A 17,748-nucleotide genomic window follows, 5' to 3' on the forward strand; every position below is an offset into this window, starting at 1 on the left:
TACAATATAGTCTGCGAAGGCCACAATGTTTGTATGTATGAATTTAGTTTTAGCGCCCATTTTTACAATTTCTTATGTGTTTTTTTTCTCGAATTATCTTCTTACTTTTTTAAGGGCACATTTAAAGAGGGTCGGAGACAGTCCATCTCCTGCCTTATACAGGTTATTTTGAACGGTTCTGATAGTTCCCATAGGAATTTTGTGTTTGTATATAATTTATTTTCTTGGGATCTATCATAAATTTTTCAAGGATTTCCTTGAAGAATTAAAATTTCCTGATTCAAGGAAGTAGAAATTCTTTATGAATGGAGCCGTAGACTTTCTTAAGATCTATAAAAATTGTAATTTAATTTTTTGGTATAGTAAAATCTGTTTTAGATTAAAGATTTACACTGCACATCTTCTTCCCGTTCTAAATCCACCTTGATATTATCCGATTTCTTTTTCTGTTGTCGGTTATATTTTACTAAACAAAATTTTGTATGGAACTGACAACAGTGAAGTTCTTCTGTAGTTGTTGATGTTTTTTTTTTATTTCCTTTTTTGTGGAAGGTTTTCCAAACTTCTGGAATTCTTTCTGTTTTCCAGATTTCTTTAAAGATTGCTTCCACTTTTCGCTCAATTCATCGTCAATATGCATATTTCAGGATTTCTGCTATTATACTTTCTTCACATGTCATGTTTTATTATTTTTAAGCGATTTTATTTTTTGTTCTGCGTTGGGAGGTTGAGAAATTTGGGAGTTTCGATTATTTTTTCTAGAAGTTAAAGGTTTTTTTTTCGTGTCGGGGCAATTCAGTAGGTTTTCAAAATATTTAGTTGTACGCATTTATAATCGATTTAATTTTTTATTTGTTTTAAATGTCAAATTTTAACATAAGTGGTCTTTAAAGATTTTGCCTTACATTTTTTAATTTAATTTGAAAATTATTAATCAGACTTTCCCTTTTTTATGTATAATCAAGTATATTAATTTATTTTAACGGACCAGGTTTACAGCATCGTCTAAATATGTATTGTAGTGTTTTAACGTTTTTTTTTATGTGCACAGGTGTATCACCATTCAGTGTATTATCACAAGTGTTCAAAAGAACGGAAAAAAAAGATTAATGTTACACGATCCAACTGTATCGTGTAACATTTACTAGTAATAGTTTAGTGTCTTTTAACATGTGCCTTTTTTTTCTTTTACATTTTTTTATTTATTCAGTTTTTTTTTTTTTTTAATTATTTCCTTACGTAAATTTTTTGACATTAAATGACTTCCGTTTAGTAAATTTTTAGAATACACAGCTTTTTTCTTTAATATTCTTATTACAATATTCAGTGGTTTAACTTAGATGAAGACTGACCTTTACGAAGTATAATGTTACTGTTTTGGAATTAGTGTTAAGACTATAATAAGAAACCGCATAAAACTTGTATTAATATTTACACTTTTTAAACAACAATATTGTTATCTTTATTCTGGGTATAATAGACTGCAGGACGCCGAGTTGTAGGAAAAATCTAACTTAACTAATATTAGGAATTAATATTTGTATTATTCTGTTTTTTTATATTAATAATTTCTTCCAATTATTATTTTATTCATTTAAAACAATAAATAAAAATATATTTCTTAAATTCATTAATGAAGCTTGGTAAAACATGTAATATAAACTTTTCAAATTTTAACAGTTTAAGCCAATTAAAAAAAAATGCATTTAAATTTGTATAAAGAAGTAAAAGATTTGAAATGTAATTTTTTTAACTGAAGATGAAAATAAATAAAATTTTAATATTGGCCGACTGTTTCGGTTATTGGAAGAAATTAAGATTTAATTAATGGTACGAATTAATTACTTGGAAAGAAATTTTAGGTCAAAATCCGTTATATGCCAATAACGCTTAAAATAGTTTTCTACTTCCTAGATACTCTTAAATAATTTTTTTAGTTACTGTTCTAATAATTGATTTTAGAGTAAACATTTCAAGCTACTTCGGTCGGGGTTGTTATCTTATCTATCTTAGTCATTAATTGTTAACAACAGTAGGTCTACGCATCGTCGCGTCGTAACTGGTCAACCTTAGTAACGATAACGATTCAGTCTTAAGCCTATTATTCGGTTCTGTCTTAGTGCTTGTTGTGTTAACCGTGGATTTGTCTACCGATATATTTGAGCCGTACGAGTTATACAAATCTAAAGAAAATTGTGTTGAGTTTTTCCAAAGAGTAAATATGTTACCTAACAAAATATAGTGTGACAGTGGTCATGAAATGACTTCTTAGCACAACTGACAGACGTGAAAGGTGGCGTTGTGGAAAAAAGTTGTGCTGACAGGATGTTCAGCTACATTTTAAATCTTGGTTGCACCATTCAACGTTGGGGTATGATAAAATTTAACGTTTATCTATTGTTGGAGCCACAAGGTTACTTCTCAACAGCTGTGCGAACGTAAACCGGCCATTAACCACAACACAGTTGTTGATGGGAATAATTATTTGAGAGACGTATGTGTTGCAAAATTATTGGTAATACCGCTAGTAATAACCGGTCCTGGTCTAACTGTTGCGATCGGTGAATCTGTATTTGCTAAACGTAAGTACAATGTTGGTCGAGTACCAAATCAACAACGGGTATTTGTAGAGGAATTTGTCGGGAAACCAAACAGTGTTTCTTGTACGCTGTTGAAAACAAAACCCCTGTTTCACTTATGTCTATAATAATTGAAAGTATTGCACCTGGATCAGTAATCCTGTCTGATCAACGGAAATCCTACAACGGAATCAGAACCGCTAACAAAGAGAACGATCACCAAATAGTTAACCGTAGTCAAAATTTTATTGATCCGGTAACAGGCGTATACACCAATACAGTGGAGAGGATGTGAGGTGTGGCTAAATCAAATTTTAGGCGCCATTTTGTTAATCATTCGCAGATGCTGGATAGTTATCGGTGTGAATTTATATGGCGTAAACGACTTCCAGCAGGAGCAAGCCCGTTTGAAACAATCCTTTAGGATATAGCTGGTTATTAGCCACCTGAATAGTCTAATATTGTATATAAGATTTTCGGTACAATTTTTATAATGTACAAATACAAAAACTAACTACCAAAACTGCTTGTTTTAGTCATTTAAAACCTTTTGCAATTGTCCCTTGACAGTAAACGTCTATAGAAAAACGTTTAAGCGTTTCCCGCAACGCTTAAACGCGTCTTTTAATCAAATTTTATTTGAAAATTGATAGAAGTAGAGGATAACAAAGTATATGAATTAAATTAATGAGATAAAAGAATTTGTGTATGAAAAATGTTACAATTTTGTTACATTATAAAGGCTGGTTGATGTAATGAATGCGTAAAACTAGATGTTCTGACACAAATTAGGAATATTTTATTTACAAAATATATTTGCCGGCATAAAGCGTAGCTAAGAAATCAGGAATAGAAAAATATTCTTTTTTCAGTTTCTTTTTGGAACTAAACTTTTTGTTGTCGGACATTAAATATTTTGTAATAAAACATTATCGCGCGACGCTGCTAAAAGCTAGTTACTTTTTTACCGTATCGTTACTTTCTTTGATCAAAAAAACAGTATGCGTTGAAGTAATATTTAAATTATTTTTTTTTCTTTTATGTTTATATTTTCTCATTTTATTACCTTAAAGTTTTAATTATGAATTTCAGCATAAAAGTATATTTTGTGAAAATTTATGCTTAAAAGTCCTATTTCTGTTAGTACGTAGATTTATTAAAATATATAGATTTTTGGAAACCGATTTGCCAAATTATAAATTCATCGACAGATCGATAACTGACTGTTTCAGTTTGGTAAATACTGAAAGTTTTTACCAAACTTTCAGTATTACGGAAATTATCGATATATATACATACACAAACCAGTCATATTTTTAATATTATTACACTGTTTTGATTGATTAGTTTGAAGCTAAATTTAAAGAATAAATTCCTGAAGATTTTGATTGAATTTATTGAGGGTGAAATGGATTGATACTTGAAATGAATAGGCTTTTATATAAATTTTGAAAGGATAGAGTTTTGTGACTTGTTAAAACTAAAAAACATTGTTTCACCATTTATTTATTTTTTTAATAAAAGAGGGGTTGAAACTGTGACGGTGTACTTTGAGGGGTGTGTTTATTTGTAATAAATTATTCAAAAAGCATTTCTGTTATCTACCGTTAAATAACACTGTGTTTATATATACGGTCCATTACACATTTATCCTAGTTTGATTGTACGCCTAATAAAAGCTTTTAACATATATCGGCGACCTAACTTTTAGAACTTTCATTTTTTATACTTATTATATATGCACTGTTTAAGATATTTAGTGTTGGTCAGCTCCTTTCTTTTCTCCAGTAATAGACTGCTGGTAGAAGGTGACTTCATTAAAGTTCTGTTATCGGGATTGATTTTTAAAACCCTGATCCGGCTTTGGGTCTACAAAATCCATTTCTTGTTATCAAAAAAAAAAGCGAGTTTATACGTACAGTGGTCGTAAGCCTGCAGTTGTAAACTCAAATAAATAAACGATTAATATTTTAAATTCTGGTTATAACTTTGCTTCAGCCGATTAATAAATAAGTTAACTTTTGCAAATTTTAGGAATTTGAGTTTTTCTTAATTTCTTATTTTAATTAGGTTTTTTTTTATAAAGGTTAACTTGTTAAAAAATTTCTTGGATGCAAATTTGATCATTCTGCCAATGTAACAACTTATCTTTCTATCTTCATTTTTGTTTTTTATTTTAATAAAGTAACAAAAAATTTTATCTTTACGTAAGCTGATCCATTTGTAGCCAATTATTCTTTTAATTTATAAAATTTAAATAAATTTATTTTTAAAGACTAACGTGTTATTTTATTTATCTATTTATTTTTTTTTGGCTATCATGTGCCTTTATTAGTTAGAAACCTTATGTGTTTAATAAATTCGAAATGATCGAGTTTTTATGAAAAAAGTTACGTGATGTTCTGTTTTAATTATTTCTTAATTTCATAATCATTTATTCGTATTTATATTAATAATTATTATTTGTTTTAATTAAATCTAATTAATTTTTTTTATACATTAAATACGTTTTTGATTTTTTTTACAAAAGAATTGAACATTATGTTATTACTTAAAAAATAACTCATTCAAAATTCAGTAATAATTTTGAAATAGGTGTATTTTAGTTACCAGACTATATTCTTCAATAAGGTATAAGAAAAAAAAATGTATATATATAAATTGAAAATCGTTTGATTTATGCAAAATTTATGTTTAGCCGAAATATCAGTTCTTTATACCAAAATATGTTTAAAAGTTAATGAAAAATGTAAATGTATGTAATAATTCAGCGTGTCAAAAAATGCCACAGATGGAATTCATTCTTATGTAGGAAAAGTACGCGTAATTTGTATTATTATTAATATTATCAGGACATGTGAAGTTAAGCAATTTTATTTATTTAATTTTCGATTAATTAGTTTAATGAAAAACAGTTTTTGTGTACATATTTGTATTTGTGATTTTTGTTTTCTTTTTTGTATTATTATTAACACACACACACACACACATAAACAGAATTAGCTTATATTGAACGCACTAATACAGTAGTTATATATTGATAAAGTAGATTTAATTCTTAATTAAATGAATTTGTGAATGACTAATTGTAAACATTTTATTTCATTACTATTCTATTTACGTTTCAATTATTTTTTTATTATTATTATTTCTTTTTGCTTGGTTTGCACAGCTTATTGTAAAATATTTTATTAACGTATAGATTTAAAAGCTAATTATCGAATTAAATAAGACGTAATCGCACATATTATACGTACTGTTTTGTACATTACTAAAATATTAACTACGATTTGTAATATCATTTCCATTAGTTCTATTTTGTGTTTGTCGCGTTATGTTTTATTTTTTATTACTCTGGTCTTGGACTGTGGGATATGTTACAAATAAACTTTAATAAAGTATTTACTGATTTATGGTTTGTTGTTAAATAAAAAGAAACTTATTTCAATTAATTAAATGCCAAATTTATGAAAGAACTTATTATTTTTAATTTTGAGTATTATTAACAAAAAATTAAAGTTAACCCGGAAATACCGAATTATAATTCTGGGAGAATAAACAATTTAAAAATTTCTGGGAGAATTTTCACCGGTGTTGATATGCAGAAAGACGAAATATTACTTAAGGGTTTTAAAATCTTTACGATAAAAAACTGCCCTAAAAAATTAAAACTATCTTCAAAAGTTGCAGCAAACTTCTTTAATAGTCAGTCTCGCAGGCAATAACCAAAATATTTATGAATTCAAAAATTATTGATCTGCTATTCAGATTTATTTAAAAACAACAATGACTCATTCATAATTGTAATTTGAAAAAAATGGTATCAGAGTTAATTGATTATTAAATACGTGTAGTTTATAAAGCATATAAAGAGGTGATGTCTTCCACATAAACGATTGTATTTAGTTAAAATTTGTTCAAAAAATAAATTGATTATAAAATGTATTTCAAAAAAAAAAAAATAATAGAAATATAAAGATTGTGAAATATACTTTATACTCTTTATTCTCAATTTTTTATTTAATTTGGAAAAATTTCCATTTAATTATGGTTTTAGCGTTTTTTTCATATTTCCTTTTAACTGTATCTTTCTACCCAATTTCTTAAATAATTATTCGTTCTTAAAAAAATTATTCCACTCGATTTTCTTTAATTATTTTATCATTTTTCCTTTTCCAAATTTTCCGATAGTAATATTATCGTACATTATGATAATTTGTTCATAGAAACATCATATTTCATCAGTTCCTAGTCGATTTAAATATTTTATTTTGAATCATTGTTATGGGAAGTTTTTATTTTTTGTGTTATTAATTTTTATTAGAAAAAAGGGAAGCCTATGGCCTAAAGTAAAAATGGTACATGGTTTAAGTTTCATTATACATGATTTTGATAAATGTTTTTGCCAATTGTAAGTAAATAACGTTCGTGAATTTAGCGTACCGACAACAACAAAAACTTTTAGAACGGAAAGCTTCAAAATCCTGAACATTTTTAGCTGTTTCTTGAGTTGTGATTTTTTAACACGGCTCTCACCCCAGCGTTTTCCTTTTTTATCTTCAAAACACAAATATAATTTCAGACAAATCGTTCGTATCAAGAAGTATAAGTATTCATTGGAACGAACGAATCGTTCGTGCGCTACGCACCGCCGCCCGGTGTACCACGTGGTCCGCTCTGCGTCAATAGCAGCTAAAATAAAAATGTGTAGCACCTTTCCCGTAAAAAAGAATGGTGCGTGGATGTGTTGTTTGATGTAGTCTTCACATTTTTATTTTAGCTGCTGTTTGCGCAGAGCGGACCACGTGTGCGTCGGGCATTTGCGTGCAGCGCACCAACCATTCACTCGTTCGTACGATTTATACTTCTTGATCAAACGATTTATCTAAAATTATATTTGTGTTTTGGGGATAAAAATGGAAAACATTTGGGTTAGAGCTGTGTTTAGCAACGTGTAAGAACTGGTTGATATTATTATTACATTTTTACGGATCAGTGTTTTGTATTGTAAAACCGTGATTTGATTCTAGTTAAAGGAATATTTTTTGTTAAATGGATTTGAATAACCGTGTTATTGATATACTTTGATAATTTAAATTCTATTAACGGCACTTTTTTAAGGACGGTTACCTTGTGTGATTAGACAAACATTAAGCTGCAGTTGACTTTATGTTGTAATAATGTAATCTCGGGATAAAAATAAACGAATAGCTATATAAATCTTGAAGTCTTTATTTTTAGAAATTACAGTATTTTTTAATTTAAATAATTATGTAAATTTATACCAAATCAAATAAACATTTGAAAAAATTGTTTATTTGTGTTAGTTTTTTGTCCTGGCTTAATTATTAACATTTCTGTTATTGATTTTCAACTTACTTAATGTCGTTTGATAAATGTAAAATTTCGTTAAAAATTTTGTAAGTCGTCGAGTAAAGTAGAAATAAGGTATATTGCGTACATATTCCATTCCATAGTTATTTCAAATTGTTTTGTTCTATGCAATTTGAATACACTTGTAGGCTGTGTACACGAGCGCTGTATAGTAACTGCATTTCCCAACAGGACTTGGATTAATTTGTACTCTGTGTACTAACATACAGTAACGAATATCAAATGGCCAATTTCGTATCAACATAGAATAATAAATTCCATTCGTATCAGTTCCTAAACGAAATCTCAAACCTCATTGAATATTGATTCAGATTTATATTACTATATGTTGTATTAACAACCATCATTAAATAACCGATTGCTCATTAACTTGATAATTTAAATTTATTTTTTTACATGCTTTTATTTACTTGCAATGGTTCAACCGTGTCAAATCTTGCGACGTTAATTAAACTCATTTCCTCACGTCATATAATGGTGGAATTTTATACAGCGACGTAACTCGGGAATCAATATGATATTCCTTTGTTCATTTCATATATTTCTATATCATTTATATATATATATATATATATATATATATATATATATATATATATATACATATATGAGTTGTTGAAGATAGGTAAACAAACGAATTATCCAGGTTATAATATATAATAAAACTGCGTATAGATATTTTTTTGTTCGCTAAAGAATTAAAACGGCTAAAAAGTAAAGTAAAAACATATTTATCTAAATATTAATACAACTAAAAAAAAAAATATATATATATATATATAGAGGTAAAATTAAAACTTTACGAATATTTTATAACTTAAGAGAATTTTATTTGTTCAAATATAATTTGAAACTGTAATGTGTACGTTCAACGTTCTATCTTCAGAAATTGAGGAAATTCCAATGGAGATTCCTTTTTAATGTGATATAATTTCCTTAAGGTTCCTACAAAAATGTAACCGATTGTAAATAGAAATTTGAATCAAAAAAAAAAAAAATGATTTCATACAACCCAGTTCTGTAGAGGAAAAATTGAATAATTTAATTCCTATAATAATTATAATATAATTTCATTTAATTATGATTAGAAAGTAGAAAATAAAACAAAAATTAAAAGCATGTTTTAAAAAAAACTCTAATAACTAATAAACAATTTTGTTTTCAAGAAAATTATTTTTTGTTTTAAATTTTCTATGACTAAAAATGACTAAAAAGAAAAGCGTGGGGCGTGCACTCATATAGAACCGCTTTATAATTAGACCGTGCCACACGTTTTTCTTTTTATTCATGCACAAATAGAAAAATCTTTTTAAAGCATTTTCTCGAAAACAAAATTTTTTTATTTTTTTGAAATAAAGAATGTTTAAATTTTTTTTATTTTCTTTTGTAATTAAATACATTTCGTAAAAGTGTAATAAGCCGTTATTACGTTAATTTTATTTCTAAGTTAATGATAAAACGATCTAATATCAAATAATTTACAAAAAAATTATGGATTTAAAAAAATTTCACTTTTATTATTTTAAATTAAGTTAAATAAAAAAAATTAAATTTAATGGAAGTTTATATATATATATAATTAAATTCTATGAATTCTTCTATAGTTTACAACCTGTGATAAGATTATATAATTCAATTGGGTGTAAATCGGACGAAGATTTTTTTGCAGTCAGGCATTTTAGGGATTCTGTGGTGATGTTCCTTCAACAATGTATCTACCAGAATATTTATATTTATGGTTTTTTTTCTTGCAGAGGGTCTCTCAAAGGATAATACTATAATATTCATAATTCTTGTTTCCTTTTTTCCCTGATTATGTAAGTCAGAATAAATCATTGAATTTTAACTATTATTCAAATTTATTGTACTTCACTATATATATTTTTTTTAATATTGTAGTATTTTTAAATGTACCTTTGCAATCTATTTAGTGTATTTTTAATGTTTTTTCTGCACTAAGTGGATTCAGTTGTGATCTGCTCTAAAAAATAAATAAATAAAAAACTACTATATTATGCTAAAGTAGCTCAATGTGTGAATAAATAAGATTTCTTTTTTGTTCAGATGAAATGTATCGTGATTAACAAGTAAAAAAAATATTTTCATATTTCGTCAAAAGAATTATGATTTACATAATCGATTGCTGTATCTATAAACTTAATTGTCATAATTAAAATCTTTTTTTATTTGTAGATATATCCACCATTTCATACATAATATAATGAAATGTATTTTTTCTGTTAAAATATGAAAAAGAAAAAAAAATTCAAAAAGATGACTTTTCTTTCAAAAAATATTTCCAAAATTTCTTCCGGAAAACCTTTTAAAAATCTTGTCTAGTTCGTTTATTATTGTATTATTATTATTACTGGTGAAATCCTTTTTGTAAGAAATTCTCTTTTTTAATATTTATAAACAAATTTTTTCCCCTTGATGTTTTACTTCTAATATAATATTTATTGGGAAATTAAAGTGTTTTATTAATTTTGTATAGACTTATGACGGTCTTTTTTCCGAAACGTTTGGCATTTAATCAGATAAACTATGAAAATAATTAATTCATATTTTCTAAGAACCATTTTGTATTGAGAAAAAATAAATTTGTATGAGTAATAAGAAAAATTAAAATAATATTTATTTGTTTTCATTTAATTAACTAATAAACAAAGAGATTTTTCTTATTAAAAAAAAAATGAATTGTTTTCACTGAGTTTACATAAACTTGTATCGAGTTGTATTACATAAAAATTACATGTTCACACATTATGATACAATAATTACGTAATGTTTTTGTTTTATGTTTTTATTAAAAATACTAGCTGCAGGGAGTGCCTACGACACGCCTCCGCAGCTAGGCCCTCCGGGCGGCGTCTCGGAATGGGCTTATTCAGTGTCCAAAATTGATTACTCGTGTAAAAATTTTTTTTTTAATTATGAAAATTGATATAACGAAAGTTAAATTAGAAATTTTAACTCTATAAATTGATACTAACGCACTAAAAGGTAAAAGATAATTTTAGGACGGTATCCCAAAATGGATTTGAGTGCGGTGCCCGGCACCCAACCGTTTAGCCGGCCATTCATCACGCATATAAAAAAATTGCCAAAAACATCAGTTTTTTTATTTGAAGCTATGACTTTCACATAATATTACATATCGCTATTAAAGCTTCTTGTCAAATCCATTCTGAGATACCGTCCTAAAATTATTTTTTATCTTTTAGTGCGTTTAATTTAATAACTGTATTTTAAAAATCTTTTTTACATATTTCTTTTTATTTTCTACATTTTAGTGCATTTATTATAAAACATTTTTTTATACTCTACTTTTTAGTCTTCATATGCTTATACTTTACAGCTGTGCTAGCGCACATGTTTGAGGGTATTTCGCGAAAGATCAGACCGGTACGTTTTACGGCGAGACAATGCAATGAAAACATAGGGCTAAACAATTTAATTTCCGAATAACCAAGATCCGGTCGATCAAGCGTGTACCCGATGTGTTAAATAGTTGGCGCTCGACCTACTGATACATACGCCCTATAAATTTTGAAAATCGGAAGAACGGTTGCCGAGATATTATGGTGGAACCCCATCGCATCCCCTCCTCGATTTTCGAATGGGCCCCGGGGGCATTTCAAAATATTATCGGACGGGTACCACTGGGAGCGGATGGGATAACGACGTGGGGGTCGAAACATTTTTCAGAGCGCTACGACCGACCGTTTTTGAGATATTTTCGTCGGAAAATTCGAATCCGGTTAAAAAGTACTACGTTTTTCCGTAACTTTGATCAATATTTCGCATATATATACGGTATATCGATATATAATAACGTAACAAGTATACAACTGACCACCAGAAGACATGTAGGCTAACGAATCGGGATTTTCCGCTAGTGATCGGTACATTCCGGTGCTAAGCTAAGGGGGACGGACAGAAACACATACAAATGCCGTTTAGTAGGATAGGATTATAATAGTATTTAAAATAAATACCTCGTGTTTATTTCAAGTCATTTTGATGAAATTCTATCTTCGTTATTTTAATGTAATAAGTTTGATACGGTTAATTATGACCCTACAAAATTTCGCATGCATTAGCTTCCAGCTTAAGTAGCGAATTAATCATAAAAAAATTACTTTGTTTATTTTACACAAGGTTTAATATTTTAATATGCACCTGTTTTACACGTAGCATATAGGACCGATACAAAACATAAACGTAAATTTTCAGTTATATTGCTTTATTTTATATACTACAACCTATATAGTTATAAATAAAAATTGAATTATTACTTTGAAATAAAACTAAAGCCGATTGACAGAAACGTGTTAAATTGTTATTTCTATAGAAATAATCGAAAGGGTAAAATTTTGTGTAGGATGTATTATGTATTTTATATTTTGAGGGAGAGGTTGGTCGAGTATAGAGGTAAAATACGCGAGTGTTTGGTTTGAGAGAAACAGTATCCAACAATTTTCCACCTCAGTTATGTTTCATGTTTTATTTAATTAGATATACCGCGACTGGATTATCGTAATTAGTTTATCACATGAGGCTTTATAATTATTGCCTAATATGTCAAATCAAAATACCACCGCACTACCCATCATTTTAAATTCGTTCTTTCTTTATTCCTGTTTTATTTAAGTGTACATATACAAGTATATGTTTTTATCGTTTTCATTGACGTTAAATAAATGTTTTATTTGTATTTATTCTGTTTTCGTAATTTTATTTTATTTATTTTGTAAGTAAACTAATACGTTTTGAATAATAATTAACTCTGTATCGAATTTGATACGAAATTTATAGCTTATCGTATTATAATTATCGGTCAGTTTTATCTTTCTGTTTTACATTTTATTTATATTTTGATATTAATATAGGAATAAATTAATGTTTGTTTTATTTTTGTGTTTGTAATTTATTTTATTTGTATCGCCAACAACTGCTGCTGTCAAAAATCAACATCGTAACGTTTGACTTTGTTAACTTACAAATAAGTTATACAATTTTAGTGCAGTTCTGTTCCTGTTTTTTTAAATTTCCGCCTTGAATTTACTATTTCAATATTTTCTATATAATTTTAATTTTATATTTTACTAATGGACCCGGCAATGCTTTCGCTATTGCCAGAATAGTTACCGCAGTACAAACTCGCCAATCTCACTACTGGATAAATCATTTAATAAAAAATAAAATAAATAAATAAATAATTTAAAACTTCTTTTCCTATATTAACTTACTGTTGTTTATATCGATATATCGTTTGTCATTGTCTATATCGACCGTTATTTCAATATCGACTTTCTCAATTGTTATGTGATTAAATATATTATGGAACTAATAACATTTAAACACTCCCGGGATAAATAATAAATTGTGAAATTTTCAGCGAAATCGGTTTAGTAATTTTTGAGTTATTGTGGCACAGAAAATGAATAGTTTTTTTAATTTATGTAGATTACATCATTTGAAAACTATTTAATTTCAGATGTATTGAGTTTAGAATTCGTTCTTTTAAGCTTTAAATATATATATATATATATATATATTTTTTTTTTTTTTTGCCTAGATTTATAATTTAAAAAAAATTGATATTTTAATCTATTATCTACTTTTTAATATTTTTTTTTTATATCAAACATTTTTTATTGTTTTCCTTTATTGATAAAGGAAATAATTCAGTTTTCTTTTCTATTAGCCGAATGTGCAAAGAAGGTTAGACAATTTTCAATTTTTGAAATATTAATAACTAAACCATTTTTTTTTTTAAACACAATTTTTTTAAGGAACATGAGTATACTGTACTATATTAGGAAGAATTTGGAGATCGGCTCTTACCATAAGAAGCACATCAGTCCTATTTTTACTTTCGTAAATGTATCAGATAGGAAATAGAGCGATGGGACAATCGATAGAAAAAGCCATCTCCATTAATCCACACACATACTCTTAACTCCGGCTCGATATATTTGTGCGAATATTCGCCACTGCTATCCCTTCACAAATGCCCTATTTTAGCCGATTATTTGAATTCGGTTTAATAGACACGAATTGTTCCGCTTTGATGTATATTGATTTACCGATACCAGACGGAAAATATTCGTGTTCGGCTACAAATATCGAATAAACTTTAACGAATTTTTTTTCCAGACATACGGTATTCGTGAACAAATACTAAATATTCTTACATAAACAGGAATGTTTGGATCAGGGTTAAGAATGAAGTAACTTAAACATAGTTTCTGATATTTTTACATCTGGTTTCCATAGATATCTAGAAATAAATCGCAGAAAACACCCGCGAGCGAAGAAAAAATTAGAAAAATGGTCTTCAGCTTAAAGAGTATCTCCTTACTTCTCCAGTAAATTCTTACCGTTCCACCTTAAACCTTACGAGAGATCAAGATACTTTATCCAGGATAAAAGCAGCGCATTATTTATATACCGTTTTGCGAAAATCATCTTAAATATTCGCTGCAAAAAATTATTTTTCCTGCGAATGTTTAAAAATCACTTAAGATGTGGAGCAGATTTTTTAACAAAATCATCATCCATCGCAGAATCGTGTATTATTGTAAATCAGTTCATCCAGTACTCAGTTAGAAGCTGAAAATCGTGAATAATAATTACGGCAGATCTAACTACTGTATTTATTTTGTCCGTAGAAGTATCATTATGATTTTCTTTTAATTATATCTTAGTCCTATGAATGAAGGAAGTATGTTATATAGTTTAGGGTATATCCCATTTTTAACATTCAGGATTTTTTCCTTATTTTTTTAATTACGGTCGTATATTCTATTTTACCTGAAAAATGCAGTATAAAAATTTATTTTCAAAGATCATAAACATTTTTTTTTAAATTCAGATTTATTTACTTATTGAATTTTTCATTAAAATTAAATCGTTAAGATAATTAAATCCAAATAAATTTCATCGTGTAGATTTGTATATATATATATATATATATATATATATATATTTTTTTTTTTTTTTTTAATAAAATGATTTCCTAACATCTATTATGAAAATTAATATTCATAGGCTATAATAATATTGTCAAACGAAATCTTGTTAATCAACCTTTATAAAAATAATACAAAATCTTTAAATTACTTAAATATATTTTAATTCTATAAAAAGTAAACACGAATAGTTTTAGTTTTTCAATTTATTGAATTCATTTAAAAAATTCTTGTAATATAATTTTTTCAAAAGTTATTTTCTCCGGATATATCCATTAAATTTCTTTTTTGTGACAAATCGGTTTAACAACTGATTTTCGAAGTCGAAGGTTCTGAGGTTCAAATCCTAGTAAACGTCAGTAGTTTTATACGAAGTTAAAAACTAGACTGTGGATACCGGTGTCCATTGGTGGTTGGGATTCAGTTAACCGCGCGCTTCCGTAATGGTCGGTCTAAGTTATTTATGTTATACATATCATCCTCATCTCATTGTGCTGAGTAGCGGGGGTTGCTTATTGTTCACTACTTGAACAGATTGCAACGCACATTAGGGAAAAAATTATTTAAAAAAAAAAGTAATTGTATTGAAAAAAATACAATTATTTTTTTTTTAATCGCGTATAATAATTTTTTTTATGTACAAAAAAATAATTTTTTAATTTAATAATGATTTTTATTTAATGTAAAGTGAAACGCATATATAAGAAGCTTATGAACAGATTGTCAAATTGAAACATTTTATTGAACTATTATGTGAAATTAAATTATTTGTGGTTATTGGGATTATTGTGGCATAAACACGATTATTGTACTATTATTACGTCGGAAAACATAGAGGCTGCTCGACATAACATCATTATGTGTCACGTAATGTATTATAATTATTATTATACTATAATTTTATGTTAAGTAATAAATATATATTTTAAGTTATGTTAGTAGAATATGTAATATACCGTAAAATATAATACGCTAAGTTTTAAAATTGTTTTATTGACACCTGCTTTTTACTCGTGTTGTGTTCAATTGTTTTTATTGTATTGTATCATTGATTTCTATAACAAAAGCATGCCTGCTTGCAAACGGTATTGTTTCCGTCTGTAAAACAAATCAAAACAAATACAGCTGTGATTATTGGTTATATAGGCATATATTATGTGTATTAAAGTAATAATTTTGTATAGATTTCAATCTTAACAAATCAGTATTAGATATTAGATTATATTTTTTAAAGTAATAATTAAAAGTCTGTTAATTATTTATTTCACGAATTTTTTCACATTTATGCTATGTTTCCGCCCTATTTTAATTTTGTTCCTGTAAAATTTAGATAAAATATATTCTTTGAAAATTTTATTGACATCTTTCATGAATTTTTAATGGAATTTAACTCGCGATTTTTTTTAATACTCCAAAGATTATATTTATTTATTAATACTACACGTTTTGCTAATTACAATAGGATTTTTGAGGGCGAATCGACAGTTTTTTCTCTGTAATCTTCCTGTTAATTCAGGTTGATTATGGCCCGTAATCATATTGTGTGTGTGTGTGTGTGTGTGCGCGCACGCAAATTCAACTCAAAGGTGTCAATGTTTGTGATATTTTATAAACAGTCAAGTATTGAATTGAGTAATCCAAAATTTTAATGATAACTCTGTCAAGATTTAGAATTACAATCAAGTAATGTAATTTCCTTTATCATTAATTACTCCTTTTTTTCTGTTTTTTTTCCCGTTTTTGATTAGTTCTACGGTAATTTTACATTGTTATTCCATAAATTTAGTTTTATTAATTTATCTTATTCAATTCAAGTTGTATTTCTATTATTTAATATCGTAACTTTTTGCCTATAAAACTTTTTATTAATCATAGTTCGATGTATTTTTCCATTCCCTAATTTACATAATTAATTTCTTGTAAAGGAATTAAATTAAAAAAAAAAAATCAAATATTCCTTAAAAGCAATATTAATTATGTTGTTTTAGCATTACTATTCTATGCAGTGCTTTTACCCTAATTAAATACTGATATCTTGTAATGTTAGTTGTATAGTTGTTCGGTATAAGATTTATGCTACAATCGTGTTTAGTGACTTGTTTTGTCTTTAAATTTTATTATCTGTTGTATTATCTCGTATTTACTTCGTCGCTTTACCTTTGGGTTCATTTCAAAGTTTACCTTTGGGTTCAGAGGAGCGAGAGTATTTTATTTATTTTTTTTTTTTACCAAGTTTGTTACCCTTGTATATTCATCTGGAATTTTTTTTTGTTCTGGAGAAGTTTTTTTTTGTGATTAAATGTATGTATCTAATATAATTACGAGATTGTAATTATTTTTGTCGTATAATCTTCTTAAATTATTTGAGTAGAAAATTTACCGGTTAGAAAAAAAAATTATTAAATACCATTTATTTATTAACTTTTACTTTCTTTTTAAACAGTACGATGACGCGATCCACCCGTACATGGAGGCGCCGCCCGGAGCTATGTACGATCCTCATGCGGCTCATAGACCGCTTCAAACAATGGCTCATCATTCTCCCCATATGAACCACGCCAATTTACACCAGTTCCATGCGGCGGCAGCAGCAAACCATGTCGCACCCGCCTCTAACCATGTCATGGGCGCTGTACCAGACGTCCATAAGAGAGACAAGGACTCTATATATGGGTAAGTTAAACAATAACCGAATATTTATCTATTGTTTTCTCTCAGTACTGTATTTCAAAATGTTTTTTGTTTTATTATAGTTTTATAAATTTGAAAAAAAGTCATTGTTGCACGATTTGGTATAT

General features: G+C 27.4%; 1 protein-coding gene across 9 annotated transcripts in view; it reads left to right on the forward strand.

The window, feature by feature from the left end:
- The window catches only part of hth (Meis homeobox homothorax), a 790,031-nt gene that overhangs the window by 17,758 nt on the left and 754,525 nt on the right, over window positions 1-17,748 (forward strand). For 8 of the 9 annotated variants that reach the window (XM_075365656.1, XM_075365663.1, XM_075365654.1 and 5 more), the window contains exon 2: window positions 17,394-17,623. In XM_075365656.1, coding sequence (XP_075221771.1) covers window positions 17,394-17,623 — 230 coding nt within the window. Of the gene's footprint in view, window positions 1-15,638; window positions 15,818-17,393; window positions 17,624-17,748 lie in introns of all 9 variants that reach the window. The other variant, XM_075365655.1, reaches the window with a different exon arrangement.

Source organism: Lycorma delicatula, chromosome 5 (genome assembly GCF_047948215.1).
Source record: "Lycorma delicatula isolate Av1 chromosome 5, ASM4794821v1, whole genome shotgun sequence".
In the NCBI taxonomy this organism is placed as follows: Eukaryota; Metazoa; Arthropoda; class Insecta; order Hemiptera; family Fulgoridae; genus Lycorma; species Lycorma delicatula.